At 36.4% G+C, this 22,420-nt stretch overlaps 1 protein-coding gene across 1 annotated transcript in view; it reads right to left on the bottom strand.

Moving 5' to 3' along the window:
* The window catches only part of lama1 (laminin, alpha 1), a 186,861-nt gene that overhangs the window by 36,547 nt on the left and 127,894 nt on the right, over window positions 1–22,420 (bottom strand). The window contains exons 31-42 of the mRNA XM_039754802.1: window positions 20,502–20,588; window positions 19,668–19,861; window positions 18,199–18,341; window positions 17,966–18,064; window positions 17,083–17,194; window positions 16,815–16,971; window positions 13,973–14,183; window positions 11,116–11,232; window positions 8,962–9,125; window positions 5,494–5,638; window positions 4,878–4,980; window positions 367–483 (exon numbers count right to left, since the gene is read on the bottom strand). Of these exons, the coding sequence (XP_039610736.1) occupies window positions 367–483; window positions 4,878–4,980; window positions 5,494–5,638; window positions 8,962–9,125; window positions 11,116–11,232; window positions 13,973–14,183; window positions 16,815–16,971; window positions 17,083–17,194; window positions 17,966–18,064; window positions 18,199–18,341; window positions 19,668–19,861; window positions 20,502–20,588 (1,649 nt within the window). The remainder of the gene's footprint in view (window positions 1–366; window positions 484–4,877; window positions 4,981–5,493; window positions 5,639–8,961; window positions 9,126–11,115; window positions 11,233–13,972; window positions 14,184–16,814; window positions 16,972–17,082; window positions 17,195–17,965; window positions 18,065–18,198; window positions 18,342–19,667; window positions 19,862–20,501; window positions 20,589–22,420) is intronic.

The raw sequence follows: 22,420 nt of genomic DNA, 5'->3' as shown, positions 1-22,420 counted from the left end.
GAGGAGTTAAGGGATACAGAACTTAATTAGTGTCTACAGATAAGGATATGTTCAAAATAATGACTTTTTACAGAGGAAATTACTTTGCTGTTTTGGGTTATTAAAGGATTCCTAAGAGTACATGAACAGGTTTCACTTTGGTTTCTTTGTATTTACTTTATAGCTTTGATTTTGCATTGTTTCTACACGTGATATTTTGTTCACTCTGTCTTTAGGATTAAGCACTATGTTTTAAAAACACAGAAAAATAAACTACAACAAAAACACTAAAGACACATTAAATTACATTTTAATTACATTAAATGGAAAATCCTACTATTGTTTCCAAAAAATTTCTATGAATGTTGGGAAGTGGTTTTAACTTACTCTTTGGCAAGCTATTTATAAGTTCTAAGGGTTTCTTGAAGGCTCTGGTAATATTTTCAGCGTTTCCTCGAATTTCTTCCACTTGTTCTTTGAGACCATTTAACTCATTCATAAGACCTATATTTCAAAGAAAAGAAGGGAAAATCATGATTATAGAATTTTTTTTTCTTTAAATTTAAATTTTGAGCAGCCATTAAGCAGTAGGTAATAACACATTTTAAACCAACAAAAATGAATATATTGAAAAACAAGGCTATAAATAAACAGAATCTGCAGGTAGTAGCAACACTTTTTTTCCACTTTTGAAATCAAAGTTATCAGTGCACAAACCCATAAAAAGTAATAACAGTAACTAACACTCATGAACACAATGTCCACTGCGCACTGAGGGAAATTTAAATTTGACAAAATTAATGTACACATCCTAGGTGTATATCAACTGCAAAATTTGACCAGGACAAACAGAAAGAGCAAGCTGAATAAAAATCATGTAATAATAACAATGAGTCTGACACTTCAACCATCTACTCTGAGAGAGAGAGACAGAAAAAAAAGGGAGATTAAAAGAATATTCTGGCAGCTACGTATATTCACAATATCTGATGACTCTGTTTTGCACCATGGAGATCAGTGAATAGCAGCTTTGAAAGTTATCCAAAGCTGTTGTTACACCAAACATGTTCAGAAGAAGCGTCAGAATATGCTTCACTATCACTAGTACTAGAATCTACTCTGTAATGTAGTCACTGGCCATTTCTGAAGAACGGTCATTAACATGACAAATTGCTTTCTTCTTTATATATTTCACATTCTGACAGCCCATATCCTGCTCCTCCTGCTGCTGCAAGCGCTGCATCAGCAGCTGCTGTTCATTGGAGAGGAGGAAACTCAGGGGGAAAGAAAGGTGTGCATGTGGCTAGTGGTAAACACGTGATCTCAGGGATAACAATAACAAGGTTAAAGCGGACACAATTGCACAGTGTAGAGACAGGAATTCTGTAGCATTGCAACTAGGTGAAAAATTTTACCAGACATTGTTTCTTCCACTCCCTATGAATGAAGCAAGGCCAAATTACCTAGATTTAATTAACACATTTAGGTGTCACGTTAAAAAAAGTTAATCACTGAAATTTTAACATGTTAATCTCATACAATAACGGCTATTAATAAGCAGCCCTATAATTAACAATATTATATATATATATATATACAGTATGTGTGTGTGTGTATTCTACATGTTTATATAAATAATGCATAGGCACTGTAAATTAGGCAAGCAATCACCAAGCACCTACAGTGTCAGTACACTGGAATAAGAGAGACTTAATATAAAGTATTGACATACGGTACTTTATATAATTGTGCGTTAGTGGTGTCAGATTTGGGCTGAACCCAAAGTAAGTGTGACTGTAAAATGTTTACAAAAGTCTTTCCTGTCTGACCCAAAATGAAAGGCCTACACAAGGCCTAAACCATGTGAATTCATGTGTTCAAGCTGTTAATTTAAAAAAAAATACTTCATTCAACTAAGGAATATCTGTCATCACTGCATCTTCAGTGCTAGATTAAATCCAGGTCTTATTTCTTTTAGTGTTGGACTACTGCTCTGTTTAGCCTTTGCATTTTTGAGTAAGAAAATCCAAGACTTGAGGGCTACTGTATCTTTGCCAGAATTTTGTATTTTATTTTATTTTTCCTATAGCTAAATGAGAAAAAGTAGTCAAAGAAACACAGTCAAAAGAAACATGAAAAACATTAATTTCTGAAGAAAATCTACAAAAATAGGTTGATGGGGAGAGAACTAGAATTAGTTTTAAAATACAGTATATATACCAAGGCACCTGAAAGTAGCAACCTGTTGTATTTTGGTCCTTGGAGTTTTGATAAATTTATGTAGTCATCTTCCTTGGGTATTATATATGAATTGTTAAACAACAGAGTAAGTATAAATGATTCAGCTTTTAGTCTGTTAAATACATAGCTGTTATCATCCATTATCTATAGCCAACACAATGATCATGACTAAACTGGGAACATCTGGATAAAGAGATCCAGGAAAGGAGGATAAAAAATGGAATACAGCTAAGACAAAACAACACATTCATTGACCTCTTCTACCCAGCATTTTTATGACCAAAGTTCACTGATTGGATAACAAATTAGGATATATCAGAGAAAAGCCAGCCTCACAAACAAACATTGGTAACTGCCTGTGGCTGACCCCTGTGCCACTTTGACACAGATAGATGGTTTTTCTATCTGCTGTAGACTTAAGTGAAATGCCGGGTAAAAGCAGTTGCAGTGGCAACAGTCTTATGTTAATACGGAGTTAAAATTGTCTCAAATATTTGCCCAACTGATCTGGAGAACTTAATGATCAAGGGCTATCTTTTTACCTTCCCAGATACTTCTTTAGTTTTTTTTTTTTTTGTTGCCATTTACACCCATCCATAAGCCAACACCAGCATTGCACTACACAGTGCAATCTCAGTACTTCTGATTCCAGGTGACAAACCTAGACTGAAGCATGAAGAGTCAGTAGCAAAAGATATTCAGTGCTGGACTATATCAATACAGAAAATATTGAGGAATTGTTTATATTCAACTGTGACATATTTAAAGATTAGCTATCATATCTGCATGAGCATGCAACTGTCATATGGATGATTACCTGAAGTGATCTGTTCAGCTACTAATTAGAAACTGAGGATCTTCCGAAACTTTTGTAATTTACTGAATGTTCTCAAAAATGAATTTCAGATCAATGACATTAAGCATACAAGAAAAGCAGATACAGGCTCAGGAGAACAATTAAAGTTACTAAAAGCCATTAGTGAGGTACACTGAAAAATGAACAAAGTAGCATTTGTAATGTACGTAAAAAGGTGTTGATGCATACAGATATTTACAGATTATAAACTAAACTCTAATCCATTTGCATCCACATTTTCTCTCTTGGATGAATTTAATGTTACAATTATTTTCCATGATAAAAAATCCTTCCCATGAGAGTGCCTCCATTATCACATGATTAATTCTGGATGACGAAATGAAGATATTTAAAAGTCCATAAGGCATTAGGTTAAAATGAAATTTAAAGACACATTTTACAAATCTGCAGCATCCAATTAGCTGTCTTTTATCACAGTTATTTTTAATGCCTTCTTTTAAAACCAATTATTCCTCTGTCAAAGTTGGCTGTCTTAGTGACTACAAACCAGTGCGACTCACTCCCATTGTGATGTTTTGGTTTAACAGACTACTGTTGTAAACCTTTAACTTAATATTCCAAACAGCTTAGGCACTAGCACACTTATGTATTAAACCTGCTTGATCTATAGGGTATAACTCATTAGTAAAACTGTTGTGCCATGAAAGCTGATAACAAAGCACTCTGAATATGTGACAGTGCCAAGATCTTGCTAACTAGAAGACCCCAGCTTGTGTAGATGGGCAGCATCATTTTTGCTACACTGTTGCTCAACACAGGAGCCCTACAGGGTTGTATACTAAGTCCCGTGCCATACCCTTCCTTCACCTATGATTGTGCAGCTAAACAACTCCAATTCAATCACTACCTTTGCTGAGGACACCCCCATAATAGGCTTGAATCCCAGAAATGACAAGAAAGCTTATGGGGATGAGAAAATTCTAACAGCAGAGTAAGGAAAATAATCACTCTCTTAATTTAAGCAAAAATAAGGAAATGGTCATAAGAGTTCTGGAAGCAGAAGACAGACGGCATTTCCGTTTACAGTACAAAAAAGGCAATGCTGAGAGGAGGGTTAGCAGCTCTAATTTTACTGGAGTAATCCTCACTGAGGACCTGAAATTGGCACAGCAAATCTCAACTTTCTTAATGATAGCTATCTCCTTTACCTCCTCAGATATCTGGAGTAATTACAAATCTCTCTATTGAAGCTTGCCAACATCTACAGGTTTAGGTATACTTTCTAGCTGCATGACATTCTGGTTCAGCACTTGCGCAGCTCAGCTACAAAGTACTACAGAGGATAGTGAAGTCTGTACAGACCAAGTATGTCACATGCTACCTTAGGAAAGTAAAAAGTATGATAAACCCTCAGCCATCTTGTGCATTTGCTTCCTTCCCTTAGTGCTGGTTAATGGTATAGGATCATTAGCACTCACATTACTGGATTTTGGACTCAGCTTTTATCAATTGTTTATATGGCCACTCAAAATCATACTGCCAAATGTATGCGTAGTTCCTGGACATATTGTCTGTCCTTGTTTTTGATAAATAGTGTGTTTATTCTCTTTGGTACTATACTGCTGTCACTAATCTGTAGGAGACATTTAAGTAAAAGGCTCACATTATTACATAAACATGGCAAGACCTTTAAACCTGATAGTCTTCTCAATTTAGACTGTATTTAAGTAGAAAAACAAAAAAAATATTTTTCATTTTGAAGTTAGTTTCATTATAAGACATCATGTATAAAACTTAGATAAAACAGATTAATTGATTTATTTAGAAGGCAGGGTATTACCATCAGTCTTGATGTTGAGATTTTTTGCTTCATTCAGAAATTTGGAACTACGGTGCAGTGACTGAATTCCACTGTCATTTAAAGATTCTTCATTGAACTGTGACTGAAACAGAGACAACATTTTGTTACCACTTATGTTTTTAGTTCCTGTGCACATTCGAAGTTCTAAATCTCATTAACTCCATTGTTGCAGCTTAGTGAAAGACCTTTGAAAGTAGTGATTGTTCTGTTATGCTTATATAAATACATTTCATTTTTAAATAACTGATTATATTTTTATATAAATATAAGACATGTTAACAGAAAAATCATCATTTCATTAACAGGAATCATAGCGTAAATGTTTTCTAAAATGTTACGATACTAAAGGAAATATTTTTATTTTCTCCTCTAGCCAGGTAAATCACATTATGTCAGTATGCAGATTAGAATAACTTGACAATTTTAAAGTAAAATGTAAAATGTTTAATCAATCAGATTTGGAAGCTAAATGATCAGTGTCATAAATATAAATTGTATAAAGTGTTAATTTAACATTTTCTCACAAAATTCATGTAAGAGATAAAAAGAATAACCAAATTTATTTGAAAAAATTACTTTTAAAAACAAGCAGTACCTTTACCAGATCTAGCACAACAGCCACAGTATTATTAGCTTGTTCTGCGTTTCTCTCTGCTTCCTCTATGTTATTTTTGATGTTCAAGTTTGCATGGACTGCAGTTGTTGCATTTACTGAAACATTCCTTACATCCTCAAGAGCACTACAAGTTAAAAAAAACTGCAATGAGAGCATGACTGAGCAAACCTCCAAAGACTAATATCAGAGACAACTTTACAAATAAATTAATATGGTGCAGGTTCAATGATTTATATAAAGGTAAAAATGGTACTGCTCTAGAGATGTAACATTAACACTGCAGTATGAACTAGATCAACACCAAGTCAAAAGAATGCATGATGGTGGTAAAGAATGGCATCTAAACACAATCAAACATAAAGCAGCAACTATAATTGTCCTTCTACCAATTTCATATCACCATTGTAACAGAATATCTTCTGTCTTTGAGAAGAAACAGGTAACCCACAAGGAAATGAGAGACCTTAAAACTTGACACAGCAGACACTCTAGATGGGAATTGAGCATAAGACTGTAAGGTGGATTGATGCATCATTTTTGCAATCCAAATGTTGAATGGCAGAGCTTTAAATAAATCACAGTGACATCCTTTGAACTACAACAGAGAAGCACAATGAGTTGCACTGCTGCCTCACAGTGCCTGGAATTCACTTTGATCTATGAATCTCATACGTTACACTAGCATACAACTGTGCATCTATTTAATGAAGACTTAAGGTATTTCATAGAGGATGACTAGAATGGAAATCTGATCCAAAAAGCTGGGTTCTGCAAAGCACTTTTAAAACTGCTGTGCAGGTGTTATTGTTTTGCTCCCCAACACAGTATCTGTTGGACCCCAACATTGGTTATCTATATTGTTTGACCTAGCTTCATGGTGTTTCATGGAGGAACAACTGTGCCACCGTACCCCCTCAAACCCCCTTGTTTTTCGTGTATTGTAGTCTGGGAAGTGCGGCCAGGGGAGGCAGAGCCTCACCTGTTATCATGAAAAGTAAAACAACTAATAATGATAACATAAAATAAATTTGTCCACTGGTCTGTGCTATAAATTTGTTTTCTGTATGATTCCATTAATTTTTATAGTCAAAATCGCTGAATTGGCGCATTTTCTGTTCAAATACAGGGGAGAAACGCAAGGTATGGCAGTGACAAGCTTCGCCTCACCTCAGACTGCACTCCCCCTCACCTCACACACTAGGTTGATGCAGGCAATTGGCGTGTACCTGTTGCTGTCTCTCTGTATGTCGCCAATATAATGTTTGCAGAAACATTTATTATACACCCTGACTTTCCACAGTCAGGCTAATATCTTTAATGAATGTGTGTGACATATTTAGTCTTGCTTATCGGACATAAAAATGCAGTGAAAAGGTACAAGGTGAGGCAGCCGATACCGTTCCACACTGAAGGGGGCAGATGTGAGCCCAACAGGTGCTTGTTGCTGCTGTTCTTCTACGCAGAAGCTCTGGGCGCCAATAAGTTAGCAATATCAGAAAGTCAAGTACACTGCAGTGGTCTGTTTATTTTAATTCTTTGTTCTGACTGACTGCCAAAATGGAAGATTAAGATTTTTAAAACTAAAGGAAAATAAGGAGTACTTTCGTGGAGAAGGATAGGCGCTTGGACTTCATTTACAAATAAAGGTAAGACCATAAACGGTTTTCAATTTTATAAAAAATGGGATCAGACTAAGAAACAGTCCAATATTTAAAAACTAAATTTTGACCTTAAATAAAATATTCTTTTGTTTTTCTTGTTATCCTTTTGGTGAACAGTCTGTATTAAAAGTGATTAAAACATCAGAATTAAACGCTTTTAAAACCACTAAATATAATTAAGGTCAAAATTAAAAGCCATATTTTTTATGCACACCACTCTATACTTTGTGGCGAGCGGTTCGGGGTGGTACCAAGCTAGGATGCCTGGAAGGACCGGAGGAGGGATATGAGCCTCCTCCAGACCATGAAGGGGCAACCGCCCTGGTGGCTATGGGGACCACGGGAAAGGAGCATGGAAGCTCAACCCTACAGGGGCCTGTGGTCACTGCCAGGGGGCACCCAGATGCCTGAGGAGCCCTGGCCCTCAGCACTTCCGCCACACCCGGAAGTGCTGGGGAGAAGTAGATCAGGGACACCCAGAGTGCTTCCAGGTGCACAGCCGGCACTACCGCCACACCAGGGAGTGCCAGCAGGAGCTCACTGGAAGGCACCTGGAGCACATCTGGGTGGATATAAAAGGGGCTGCCTCCCTCCATTCGAGAGCTAGAGCCGGGTGGAACAGGACGAAGCCTGATGTTAAATATGTACCTTACCTATGTGTGTGTAAAGAATGCTGATAAGATATGAAACATAATCAGTAGTCAATGTGCAAGCTGCCAACTGAAATGTGAATAGGCTACTGCTTTGAGTTCATGTATTTGTAAATCTGACTCTGAAGGAGTCAGTGCCTCACCAGGTATGAACCTCACCGCACGTCACTGATTGTAGATTTGAGGCACTCAATTCTTTATGGGGGAACAGTAGAACCCCACTTATAATGAATAAATATATTTATAGTATGCACAGATGTTGTTCACATATGCTCAGCAGATTAATAAAAATTAGAGGCAACACAGGCAACGTCATGTTGGCACTCAAAATGTTTTAGGTTTTGGAGTACTTCAGATTTTGCAGTTTCAGATTAGGAATGTTCAACCTGTATAACAAAATACCAATTCTTCTTGGGTAGTATAACGGTGTAGTGGTTAGCACTGTTGACTAACCATTGTTAATTCCATCCATCCATTATCCAACCCACTATATCCCAACTACAGGGTCACGGGGGTCTGCTGAAGCCAATCCCAACCAACATAGGGCGCAAGGCAGGAAACAAACCCTGGCAGGGCGCCAGCCCACCGTAGGGTGTGCACACACACACACACACACACACACACACACACACACACACACACACCAAGCACACACTAGGGACAATTTAGAAACACCAATGCACCTAACCTGCATGTCTTTGGACTGTGGGAGGAAACCGGTGTTCCCAGTTCACAGGGAGAACATGCAAACTTCACGCAGGGAGGACCCGGGAGGCGAACCCGGGTCTCCTAACTGCGAGGCGCCCATTGCAAATTCTGCAGTGTTAATTTGGATTACATGTGCTCCTTTTCCTCATACATTCCATAGATACATGATTCATTATTGGTCTGTGAGTGGTGTTATTTCCTTCGATAGACTGGTGTCATATTTGGGCTTGGTTATTGATTTATGTCTGATGCTAATGTATGCTAAGTTTCCCATCACCATAAATTTGAAATACGCAGATTCACTGATCAGCTATTCTGGTGTGTTTTCTTTTGCATTTATTAAGTAAACAAAATAAAAATACACAAATACAAACAGTTACTTTGTATCAAAATAGCATACAATAACATTTGTATTAATTTACACTGACTTGTGAAGAGACTCTGCCAGTTTCTTCAGCCCAGCAGCATGGTCTTCAGCCTTGAACACCAAGTCAAGTACTCCTCTTGTTGACATATTCATGACAAGGTTATCAACATGTTTTCGTAGCATTGGATTCCAGATTTCTACTTCATCGATGTATTCCTCTAAATGCTGAAGGAAAACATGAACAGAACTAAAAACTTTAGTGATGCTTAAACATTGTGTTATATAATGAAAAGAAAGTACATTTTGGAATGCTCACTGAAGAAAATAGTCATCCAACTTAGCAAGCTCCAAGCAGTAGTTTTTAATAAAAGAATCAAAATCTCTGAGAATTAAAAGCTCATAGGAATATATGCCCAATACTGTATTTGAGGTGAATTAGAGCTGTGCCTGAATAGTGAGAGTTGAAAAAGACCATAAAAGGTTTTATAATTTTTCTAATAATATTTCACCCAAAAATCACCTGCAACTTCTTAACTACTTTAACTTAATACAACCAATTGCTGAAGATAGTACATATTAATATTTTAAATATTTAAAATTATGCTATGTATTAGTTTAAAACCTGTACCTTTAAAATCCTGTGCCATGATGCTTCTAAAAAACAGTGCTATACTCAGAAAGGTGATTTTTAACATTAAATTAATAATTAAAAAGGTCTAACTTCTCACTCTTTAAACTACCGTAGATACTCATGTAGAAGTCGAAAAATGTATGCCTTAAAATTCATTCAAAAACACAAAGTCGACTTATTCACGGGGCAACACTAATTTCATTAAATAATTCTTTAAACTGTGAAATACCGCACTTGAATTTGAGCATTAGCTTTTGCAGGTTGTGGATAACAAACATATCATTAGCTGCCAGTAGATGCCGGTAACCAGAAACATACAGTATTTCGGACCATAAGGTGTACCGGCTTTTAAAGTGCAATATCAATGAATGGGTCTCGATCTTCGTTTGTTACATACAAAATAAACGGATTGGTACCGGAGGTGTGCGGTCGAATCGCTGAGTAATACTCTTCACAAAACAGTTCAGGCTTTATAGCGACCAAGTCCACATGTTCTCGGAGTTCGGTCCACGGCGTCTGTACAAAAGGGTTACAATGGCGCTCACGTTCGCGTCCGACAATCCCATCCTCAACACTTTTCTCCCAGTTTACTAGTGGAAAATGGTGGGACATAGTTTCCTCTTGCGTGGGCGATGTCCTAAAGGGGTTGGTGCTAATTGCGGTGGCTTTGGAAAACTCTGCTTCCAGGTCAGCGTCTGCCCATAGTTTTGTCGCCATTCACAGTTTCCTAGTTACACACTCCACTGAGAGAATGCACCAATTTTCTTTCAGTTTTACAAGCTTCGTGTCACTCACTAGTGCTGGCAGGAATAATCCCGGACGAGTCCCCAGTGTTACCTTTCCTGCCTGTCTTCGGACCGTGGTCGGGTGAAGGGGAGCTTCTCCTTCTTCGTGTCCAGTGGTGTGAAGCTCCAGGACCAGAGCAACATGCTCTGGGGTAAAACCCTGTCCCTGAGTTCCCTTCTCCTAATTTACAGCAGGGAGTGACACACAAGGCTTGACTGCTCAATGGTTGACTTTATTATCTCCTTCTGTTTAAGGTGCCTGTATTAGCTTAACAGAGACCAAAAACACAAGAGCCCCACCACGCCATCAACAAACACTCAATCCCAAAACTCCACCCCCCAAAACCCCGACAACTCCACCCACATCCCACATTCAGTATAATTGGGATGTCAGGCTGCTATTTTAAGCTCTGATCCCAACAAGAGTCAGACTTTGAAGGATTTGAAGAAGACACTTAGGGCCTCTTTATTATATGCGAGGGATTTGAATACGAATTTAATTGAAATATTCTAACTGTAAGTAAATGAATAAAAATGTTTTTGGAGTTTTAGTTTTGGCTTACTAAAATTCTTCAAAGATTAAAATGTTGAAAGTCTGGGCCTAGGTACATTGGGTATAATTATGAAATTCAAAGAATTTGATAGGCTGTCAAGCTTTACCCTCGACTTATACACGGGTCATAACAAATTTCAGAATTTTCGGCTTAAACAATACACTCGACTTATCTGCGAGATCCACTAATAGGCGAGTATCTACGGTATGCATTGGTTTTTGACTTTCTGAAATGAGGGAACTTACAGACGTTCCATTAATGACATCTTCAGTAATGTTAAATGCATCAGACAACAATGCTTGCACATCTTCTGTTGTATTTGCAGCCAGACGCTCATTGTTAATGGTCTCCTGTCCTTTAACCTATAGGCAATAAAAAATGATATTGTTGCTATTGATATCTTGGTAAAGGTATTATACAGCATAAGCATCAGAGTAGCAGAAATATACAGTCAGACACCTGACACGACAGACAGACAGAAATACCTGGCTTTTGGTAGGGTATGAAGGACAGAAAGGCAAAACAAGATTATGTTTAAATCATTCTTATATAACACTCCTAACTACAGACAGACTCAGAGGGCAATAAAAGAAATCTACATCTACTTTTGAACTGCAACATTACATCAACTAATTACATGTTTAAAACTGATATATAATGCTTAAAAAGTACACCTTTTATTTCTAATGAAGATTCCAACCATTCTTGCTGAAAAGACAGAAATCTTTACATTGAAGTATTAGATAGATACTGTAGATAGATAGATAGATAGATACTTTATTAATCCCAAGGGGAAATTCACATAATCCAGCAGCAGTATACTGATACAAAGAAACAATATTAAATTAAATAGTAATAAAAATGAAAAGAATTAAAATAAAATTAATGTTCGCATTTACATTATTATGGTAATTCAAGAATTCTTTGGAATTTACACTTTAAATTATACTAAACAAAGGCTGACACAGTGGGGAAGAAGTTAGAACTGCTGCCTCAAAACTCCTGAATCCTCTGCACTTTATGTCCAGCTTTATTTTTTTTTCCTTTATATTGCAGTTTATGCCAACAAGATATAATTTATGTTAACTGTGGTAATTAAACTGGTCCAACGTGATTGTATAAGGAAATGTGTCCTGTGATTTTTGTATATAAAATCCACATTCCCTTCCCCAACTCCAAAGGTCTGTATTCCAATAAGAAAACGAATGAATTGATTAAAAATTATAGTTTTCTTATTTAACAGGTATAACACTGTATGTCAAATTATTAACATATACAGTACACAAATCTTCTTCAGGAGATGGTCTGTCATTTTGATGGTTTATAATGTTAATCAAATCAAAGAATGTATGTATATGTCAATAAGGAACAAATAAGATACACAAAATTTTGGACTGGTAAAAACTGAAAACTGGAGGTGATTTTTAATCAGTACAACATCAATTTTATAAATATAGCTATAACTGGTGGTCATGCTTCAACATATAGTCAGGCAATGTGAACTGGTGATTAAGATAGGCACATAACCCCCAAGAATGAAAATTAATTTTCCATGTCTCTTGCAATAAGATTAGCTGTGAATTTTCAGTTACTTTGGGAAACATGTTAGCTATATAATAATAATAATAATAGGTGTGCATAATAATTTATTTTTAAAATTTATTTTAAATTAAAGATAAAATAAAATAGAACACACTTTATCTATTACAGAAGGCCATTACCATTTTTAAATTTGCACACTCTTCCTATTTTCATTTGGGTTCACCTTGTAGTCCCAAGACATACATAATGGTACGTAGCGACTAAAATAACTGTACATGTACACTGTAATACTAAATATTTTGACTAGCTTTTCAACTAAGATCAACTTCAATTTAAGAAGTGAATTCAGAAAACTGAAGAAATGATGGGACTGCAAGTCCAAATAAAACTGTCTTGCACAGGACCTGTTGATTTTGACATTGATCTAGAAGTCAAGCCCACGGACATATGGAGAGTAAGTAGTTCAAGTGAAGCTTAAACATGGGCCCTTGCTTCTCATGTATTATAAGATTAGTACCACATGGTCTGTTTTACTAGGTGCCAACTTTTTCATAAAGTAATAATATGGTCATTGCATAACAACTGACCAAAAGTTGCATGACCCCATGCCAGATCAATTTTTTTTATAAATGAGCGTGTCATTTGGAGAAAATGAGAGGGGAAAATGGGGTTACAATATCTGTCCTCATCCTGATTTTATAGAAACTGAAGCAGCAGATTTAATTTATACAACCACTTATACCATTTATACCCATTTATAACCATTTATACAACCCTAACCAAACTACTACACGCTTGGATTTGCTTTATTAATGGCATTCCCAAAGCAATTAAAACTAAATATTGATAGGACCAGAATCAAGGTATGTATTGATGATATGGTGGAGTAGTGTTTAGTGCTACAGTTTCACTAACCCATTATCCTGACCTCAAATCCCAGTCTGTCCACTGTCTGAACATAGATGGCAGGATCTTCCAACGTTCATATGGATTCTGTCAGCATGTAGACTTTCTCATAAGCATGCACAGTTTAGGTTTATAGTTTAAACTCTAAAAATGACCTGTTTCTGTAACACTGAAGCGTCACACAAGGATGTAAGCCTCTAATCCTTCAAACATATATACAATAAATCTATCTATTTGTCCATTTTTTGAATATTCCTAGTTCATTACAGGAGTTCAACCTGTCTACACCAGACACAAAGCAGGTGCAAATTTTACATGTAATATTAGATTTAATCAATATGTTTTAATGATGGTTGTGTCACAGCCCCTGCTTGTTACATCCTTCTCCTACTTATTGTATGAAGAAACAACTGAGCTACAACATATTTTGATTCTCTTTTTCTACTATGGGAATGCAAGCTGTAACAACTAAGAAACTACAGTATTTGTCCACAAAATGCTAATTCAATAGCAATACTAAAACAGGACATATGGTACAAATAATGAAATGATATCTAGGTTTGTTTCTGCATGTTTTCTAAGAATTCACCAGCAGCTAAACTATAACTTCTTTTTCTGGAGACTGAAGATAAGCTGTAGTTAATAGCAACTTACATTAATGTGTTCCATATTGCTTGATGTGGCCTTAAGAAGTCGGATGGTCTCAACAGAAATATTTTGCGCACTGTACACTAGAAGCTGGGAGTCCAACAATTTACTGGTATGATCAGATAGGGTGAGACTGATTTTTGTTTTCAGTTCATCCGTTTCTTTCCACAGTTTCATAAGCTCCCTCTGGATCTGCAACAGCAATGCTTCAGCAGCACTGTGAAGAAGCAAATGTCAGCATGCAACAGCAGTAAAAGCAACTATCTTCCATTTTAAATACAGTACAATCAAATGACGAACAAAAGATAAATCAGTACACCAACCACTTGAGGAACCAGATGAGCAAATTTGGTAAATGGAAAGTATTTATAGACAAACAATGCTAAATCCCTGATCTGATTATCAGATATCAGTATAATAGGAAGTTTACAATAATCTGAAACATATTAAGTTTCCAAAAACAACCAAATAACCTCACACATCTCACCTTTGCAGGTTTATTGACACAGACAACGTACTTAATTCTTCCATCCATCCTTCCACCATTAAATTAGTTAACCCAATTCGGAGATCTGGGGGAATCCAGGATTTAACCTTGAATGGGATCGTAGTATACTGATATCTCATAACTAAAGCACTCTAATGAGCTCAAGCTAGTATGTTTTCAAATAATAAGCATAGTTCTTGGATAGTAATGTACATTAGTGAAATGTGCCCAACATGACTACCAAGTGAACTGCATGTTTGCACTGGTAAATAGATAAAGACTGTAATTTGACTTCATCATCATATGTAATGTACAAATACTTAGATGTTTCATTGATATATTTATTGATATATATATAATCCATTCTGAGGTTCACTAATTTTTCTAAGGAAAGACTATGGAAAAGGGATGTTAGGGCAACAGGAAGACACTATATTGCCTATAGAGGGATCGGGCAGTTTCCTGGCATGCTGTTAATTTACCAAATATCGACACTGAAATTTCTAATAAGATCATAGGATGGACAGGTTTATATTAACCAAATTTTACTTTTTGTAGAAATATGAATATTTTTTTCTCAGTTTATACCTGGCATTATGTATATTACACTCTGGGGCAAGTTGGCACTGATCCTAAAATGTTTACCTTTTAGCCAAAGGAATCTAGGTTCAGTTTGTTGCATGTAAGTCTCTGTGTAAAATATTGAATATGAAAATGAATCCAGTTTTCTCAATTATGACTATAGGTGTTATGTGGTAGACTAATATAGCTGGCCACTGTTCTGCATTTAATGCTGTCATGAAAAGCCCCACACCCTGTGTTACAATAAAGATCTGGCAGTACTAAATATATACTATTTCACTGTAAATCATAGGCTCATAAACATTTGAATAGCACACTGAACTGACGTGATAATTAAGTGTTAGAATGGTCTCTTAAGGGTAGAACAAAATTAAAAGTGAAGTGTGCATGTGCTTACACAGCACTGTGACACATGGACGAGAAACTGAGGTGGGCATTAAGCATATACCTACTGTGCTTGAGCCAGACACGACAGAGAAGCATATAAGTCTTAAAGATATCACTGACTAATTACTCCTAATAACATACCTGTAAAGTAACCTTTCAAACACTGACTTTGTAAGGGCTGGAGGATGTGTCCAAATGAATAAGAGATGTGTTACTTATACCAGGGCAAACATGGTATAACTACTCTAGATAGCTGTATTTGAGTCATGGCGGTCAGTGCCTCTGCAGATGTTACAAGTTCTCCCAATCCCTGGGTGGATTAGATACTCCAGTTTTCTTGAGATAATTCTAACTGTAGCCTGCAATACCTATAACATCAATCAAATAACGCCCACAATGTAATTAATGAAATGTTCTCTAATTTATGTCTCAACATTGTATTTATGTCAGTTAGTTTATATGACAATTGTCATTATTTGAGTCAGATAACCTTTTCACAACCCTAATCTTGACCATAATGTAAGCAGACATACAACGCAACACTAACAACATTCTCAGTGGAGCTTTGGAGGTCTGCGTCTAGAATCTATTAACATCTATCTGATGGATGTTTTGTGACTTACTTTGTTGCCGTTGACATAATGTTGTGCATGCTATGTGATTCATCTCAAAAGTACTGTGGGCTGTAGTTACACTCTGCTGGTTTTCTTTCACATTTAAAAGATATGCACCTTATGCTAATTGGTTACTCTAATTTGGCAAAGTATACATGACTAAGGGAAAGTGTCCCCATAAAGTTCCCTCCAGGACCTTTTCTGCTTAGGTTCTTACACAATCTTTTCTTCTATGACCAGCAGATCTGCCTCAGTAGAGCATGATCTCTAAAACATCTGACTGTTTTGTTTACTGAATCACTTAGCTAATTCAGGGTCAAGGGGCGATGCAGTCTATCATTGAAGCACCAGACACAAGACAAGAAGTAAACTTGAATGTGGTGTCATTTAATCAACACTCAAGCACTCACAAAGCCAGCAACACAAATTTCCCAGTGGTAAGCAAAAAGGAATGTGGGGCTCTTTAATTCACATAAAAGAATAAATAAACTCAGATGAACGTGCAGAATATGGCTGAAGAGAAAGGGGGCAAATAAACTACAGTATCAAATACAATAAAATGTACCATTAAAATCAACAATTTTTCTATTAGTTGCAGAGATAAATGAGTTAGCAAAGTACTGATGCATGCCATGGAGCCAGCAAGGCAATTAGCACATTTAGACAACAGCCAAGAAGTGAAACACGTTTGCCAATCTGTTTCTGAAACTGACAGCAACAATGGAAATCCAGCTCTTTAACAATTTTATTGTAAACAAAAGTAAAAGAAATGGCTTACTTGAACTCATTAGTTGCGATCTGATGCCGCTGTGTAAAATCTTTATTTCTCATAAATTGGAGAACTTGCAAAATTTCATCTTGAAACTGAGTGCTATTTGTTAGTTCCACGTCACTCCCCAAAGTATCATTTAAATGATTTGCTAATTCCACAAGAGCTGGGAGGGGTGGAAAAAAAAGGTTGCAAACAGTTAGGCTGTGGTATATATGATTAAAGTATTTTTTTATATTAATGAATGAATTTTACTTTCTTCCTGCCCACAAAATACCTTCAGCAGCTGTCTGGATTTTTAAAATGAACATCTGAATTTCCTGGCTCTGGTTTAAGGTCCTTTCAGTGAATTTCTCAAGTACCTTCCCATCAATGGAAAACTGTGATGTCTGAAACAAGCAATTGCAATCTTATTAACACAAAATGATGCATTCTTTCACATAACATTTTCAACACATTTTAAGTGTGAAGCTACACAAATAAATTCTTAATCTGCTTAAAGAAGCTATTCCAAGGGCAGGTTCCTGCTTGTCTTTTGGTAGTTTGCAATCTTGATTTTGGTTCTTCCTTTTGATATCCACAATATACAAGTCAGTCAATCATCATCCAATCCACTATATCTTAACACAGGGTCACGGGGGTCTGCTGGAGCCAATCCCAGTCAGCACAGGGCGCAAGGCAGGAACAAATCCCCGGGCAGGGCGCCAGCCCACCGCAGGGCAAACGCACACCAAGCACAGACTAGGGACAATTTAGGATCACCAATGCACCTAACCTGCATGTCTTTGGACTGTGGGATGAAACTGGAGCACCCAGAGGAAACCCATGACAGATACAGAGAAAAAATGCAAACTCCACGCAGGGAGGACCCGAGAAGAGAACCCAGGTCTCCTTGCTACGTAAAACCTTTATAAAACCTCAGATGATATATTTGTGCTACAAAAGGCAATTTCTTTTAAGTTGTTGTCATTCGTATTGTCTTTCTTTAAGTCAGTTGCTCACCAGTAATATTTGGAATGTTTGTATTTTTCAGTAAATGGTAATAAAATGTAATGGGACAAAGTTTCCTTCTAATCGACAAATTAACATTATTCTGAAAAAAAATATTTCTGTGCAACCTCTCATCCTACAAGTTCACACACAAAAAACATAAACAGTACTTTGTTATGAAGCTGGTTAATATCTTCCAGGATCTCAAGCATCCACTCTTCTTCTTTGGCTATCAGGTCTGCTGGATGCAAGCCAGGATGAATAAGGGTCTGAGAATAGAAGGATAGAGAAAAGACTTAAAATTGTGTTTATTAAACTTTGTTTTGCAATATGGATACATAAAAATCAAGTTTACAACCCGGGTTAAGTATCATTTTGAACATGAAGCCATCTCATCCCTCACCTTTAATTCATTAGTGTTATTTTCCATAGAAGCCAAAAGGTTATAGGGAGCTAGGATGACACCTGTCAAGTTAACAGCTTTCAGAGTTTCCATCATGTTATCAAGGTCACTCAACAGTACTCCTGTACAGTTATCATCACATGCTGTAGAAAGACATCACACATTGTATATTTTTTGTGTTCAAGCAATATTGTTTTATTAAAAAATAAATAAAACAATGAAAAATACAATCCTTGACAGCTTATTCTTTTAAAATCTGTAAGAGCAAATATTACTAGTATGATGTCGCAATATTAGTTAATAGTACCTTTATACCAGATATATATTGATAAAGAATGCCAATATTCATCTAATATTTTTGTAAAATTTGCTTTTGCATACTTTTTACAGGATGTTTTAACAATACACCTTATGTGTCTTTAAACTGCTAAAAATTTTAAAGTCATGGACTGGTTAACTAAGCTGCAAAATGGATTAATGTTACTTTCTTTTATTAAACAAATGTATGTAAAAGGCCTAATTTCAATACTTAGACTATACCTCAGTAACCTAACCTAAGTTATTCTACTAAATAGAAGTCAATATTACAGAATAGGCATGCATGCTTCTTGCCTAAAAGCACACTAATATTTGAATAATGACAACACAAGACTGATGAATTAAATTGCATTCATGAGTGTGAATGAAATCCATATTGACTTATTGACTTTTAAGTTCTTTCAGCATTTTTACAAGCTAAAAAAAATAGTCTTAAAAACACTGAATTACACAATGGTCACAATAAAACTGTAAATGCATTAAAAAGTTTACGTCTGATAAATACAGAAATCTAGACATAAATACCTGGGCACATAAATTCTCCATTGTGCAATATTAAAAGTACCTGCCAAATCTGACATATTTTGGAAAAAATATTGCCCAAAGTGCCCGAAAAAATGCAACAAAATCTGTAGCTCTAAGAAGTGAATTTACAGGCTCAGATAATCATTCTCTACTTCCCAATTATATGATAGAATGATATTTACATCAAAAAGTATATTACTTCATGATAAAGTTACACTCTATTGTGGCTGTAATGTAGTAGACAAACAAGGTATAAGTTTAAGTAAGTGAGTCTATTTTAATGAAAATTGAGCAATATTTTATTCAAATTGTCACCCTGAAACCCCAACTTGTGTAAAGTGTAAAAAAACACTAGATTGGGGAAGCTTCTGCAAATGGGATAAAAGCTATCTAGTAAGAAAAATTCACCCTTATTAAACACGAACGTGCTCCTGGACACTGCTTGATCATTTTGCAGCTGGGTTGTTTAATTCACTATTATTAAATGATGTGCCACCTCATAAAATGGCTATTAATAGAGCTTGATAATTTACTTTCAGTTAGATTCACATTTTAACACATTAAATAATTCATGACAATTTAACTATATGCATACTATATAATTGCCCACAAATATGAGTACTTACAAACACATTCTGTATCCATTAATATGTGACGCACTTCACACTCGTCACAGAGCCTACCCCTCACACCTTGTTTACATATGCACTGGCCAGTAAGCTGATCACAGTAATTGTGGACCGATCCAGCAGGATTGCATGTGCACAGCTGGCATATGCCATTTTGCTCTTTTGGGTTTCCATAATAACCTTCAGAGCATCTTCATAAAAACACAAAGAAAAAACATTGTGAAGTGTAAAGGAACAAAATATATACTATTCTTACGTACAAAAGCTGATAATTTAATAAATTCCTGCATTTTGTCTGAATTATCACTATATAAAGTTGTACATGCATATACAGTATATTGTACATAAATTCTTAATCAAATTCAAGGTCTTGGTGGGGCAGTGACAGCACCAGTTCATTGAAGGACCCATTTACTGTATGCGCACACTCACACTTACAATCATAGAATGCCAATTTTTAATCTTAAATTAATCTAACACAAATAAATTTTAGAGATTATTGGAGGAAAACCAGAACATGTGGAAGATAACCCACATGTACACAGGTAAACATGTAAGCCCAACCCAGACAGCAACCAGGTATAGGATGGAATCCATGATGCTGCTTCTGTTAAGCATCAGCACCCACCAATGTATCATACTTATAATTTAATACGGTATACAAAAAGAATTTAATACAGAATTTTATCCATGTAGACTATTTTTGAAAATAAAATATATATTAGAAATATATATCAGGGGATAATATTGTCCTCTTCTACAACATTTTATGGTTTTACAAATTATCTTTAACTGAAGTGCACTTCTCAGATTGATAACATCAACCCATACCTTTCACAGTACTGTCCTTCATAACCTGGCATGCAGGCATTGCAGCGGAAGTCACCATTACTTTCCAAGATGCAGGTGGGGCTGAAGCTAAAAGAAAAGTAAGGAAAATAAGGACTTTCAGTGTAAAACAGAAATGAACTGACATAACCTAAAGGATTATAGAATATAAAAGATATAATCGCTGAAGTCAGTAACTTCACATTAGATTTTTTTTTCTGGGTAACTTCCAAAATAGCTGCTAATTATATTGTCTCATATTTCGTCTGTCAAGCATATTATGAAGTGATTTATTAGCTAAGACAATTTTCCAGCTGCCTGCAAGCATTTTAGGCCAGGAGACAAATACTGAAAATACACTCAAGTAAGACACTCTGCAGCACTATAGAAAACTTCACCAACATTCATGGGAATCTACTGCCATCTACTGATGCAGATTACTGAAAAGAAAATAAATACATGCATGAAATAGCACTCATTCATAACATACTGATTAAGATCAGTTACCAGTGCAATATATAGTTTGGAAAACAATTATAAAAAAGGCAGAATAGTAAGCTGTAGTTGTAACAAAAAAGTAGGCTGTGTTTTGGACACGTCTCTGAGGGTTTTCAAACAAAATATTTAATATATATATTAACATGCACCAGTTACTATTATTACAGGCATAGGTACCCAAAGACTAGAGCACTGGAAATCCAAAGTTTCATTATTTTAAGTTTTTTGAATCATCTTTTCTTATCATGGCACAAGAAAGTGCTGATGTGTTACATGTTGGTCAGACATGCAAATAATAATTTCACTGTCTTCTTGCACACGCAATATTAATACTACTACTATTTTTGTAATGAGGTATATTTTATCGCACAGGGGTCTGAAGCTATTTTATTTATGTTTTAGGTCAATGCCAAGATGCGCTGCCCATTCAGGGAAAATAAAGAAATGAATGGTACAAAATCTTGCATTAACATAGTCTGGCTGAGCCAGTTGTATAATATACTGCTCAAAAAATTAAAGGAACGCTTTTTTTAATAAGAGTATAACATAAAGTCAATGAAACTTCTGGGATTTTGATCTGGTCAATTGAGTAACAGAGGGGGTTGTTAATCAGTTTCATCTGCTTTGGTGTTAATGAAAATAACAACAGGTGCACTAGAGGGGTAACAATGAGATGACCCCCCAAACAGGAATGGTTTAACAGGTGCAGGCCACTGACATTTTTCCCTCCTCATCTTTTCTGACTGTTTTTTCACTAGTTTTGCATGTGGCTATGGTCAGTGTCACTACTGGTAGCATGATGCGATACCTGGACCCTACAGAGGTTGCACAGGTAATCAAACCTCTCTTGGATGGCACATCAATATGTGCTATTGCCAGAAGGTTTGCTGTGTCTCCCAGCACAGTCTCAAGGGCATAGAGGAGATCCCAGGAGACAGGCAGTTACTCCAGGAGAGCCTGACAGGGCCGTAGATGATCCTCAACCCATCAGCAGGACCGGTATCTGCTCCTTTGGGCAAGGAGGAACAGGGTGAGCACTGCCAGAGTCCTACAAAATGACCTCCAACAGGCCACTGAATATCTCTGACAAAACCATAAGAAACAGACTCCATGAGGGTGGCCTGAGGGACCGACATCCTCTAGTGGGCCCTGTGCTCACTGCCCAGCACCATGAAGTTTGACTGACATTTGCCATAGAATACCAGAATACCAGGTCTACCACTGGCGCCCTGTGATTTTCACAGATGAGAGCAGGTTCACCCTGAGCACATGTGATGGACATGAAAGGGTCTGGAGAAGCCGTGAAGAATGTTATGCTGCCTGTAACATCGTTCAGCATGACCAATTTGGTGGTGGGTCAGTGATGGTCTGGGGAGGCATATCCATGGAGGGATGCACAGACCTCTACAGGCTAGACAACGATA

This window comes from Polypterus senegalus, chromosome 5 (genome assembly GCF_016835505.1).
Source record: "Polypterus senegalus isolate Bchr_013 chromosome 5, ASM1683550v1, whole genome shotgun sequence".
Classification (NCBI taxonomy): domain Eukaryota; kingdom Metazoa; phylum Chordata; class Cladistia; order Polypteriformes; family Polypteridae; genus Polypterus; species Polypterus senegalus.
This window is presented reverse-complemented; position numbering and strand designations above follow the sequence as displayed.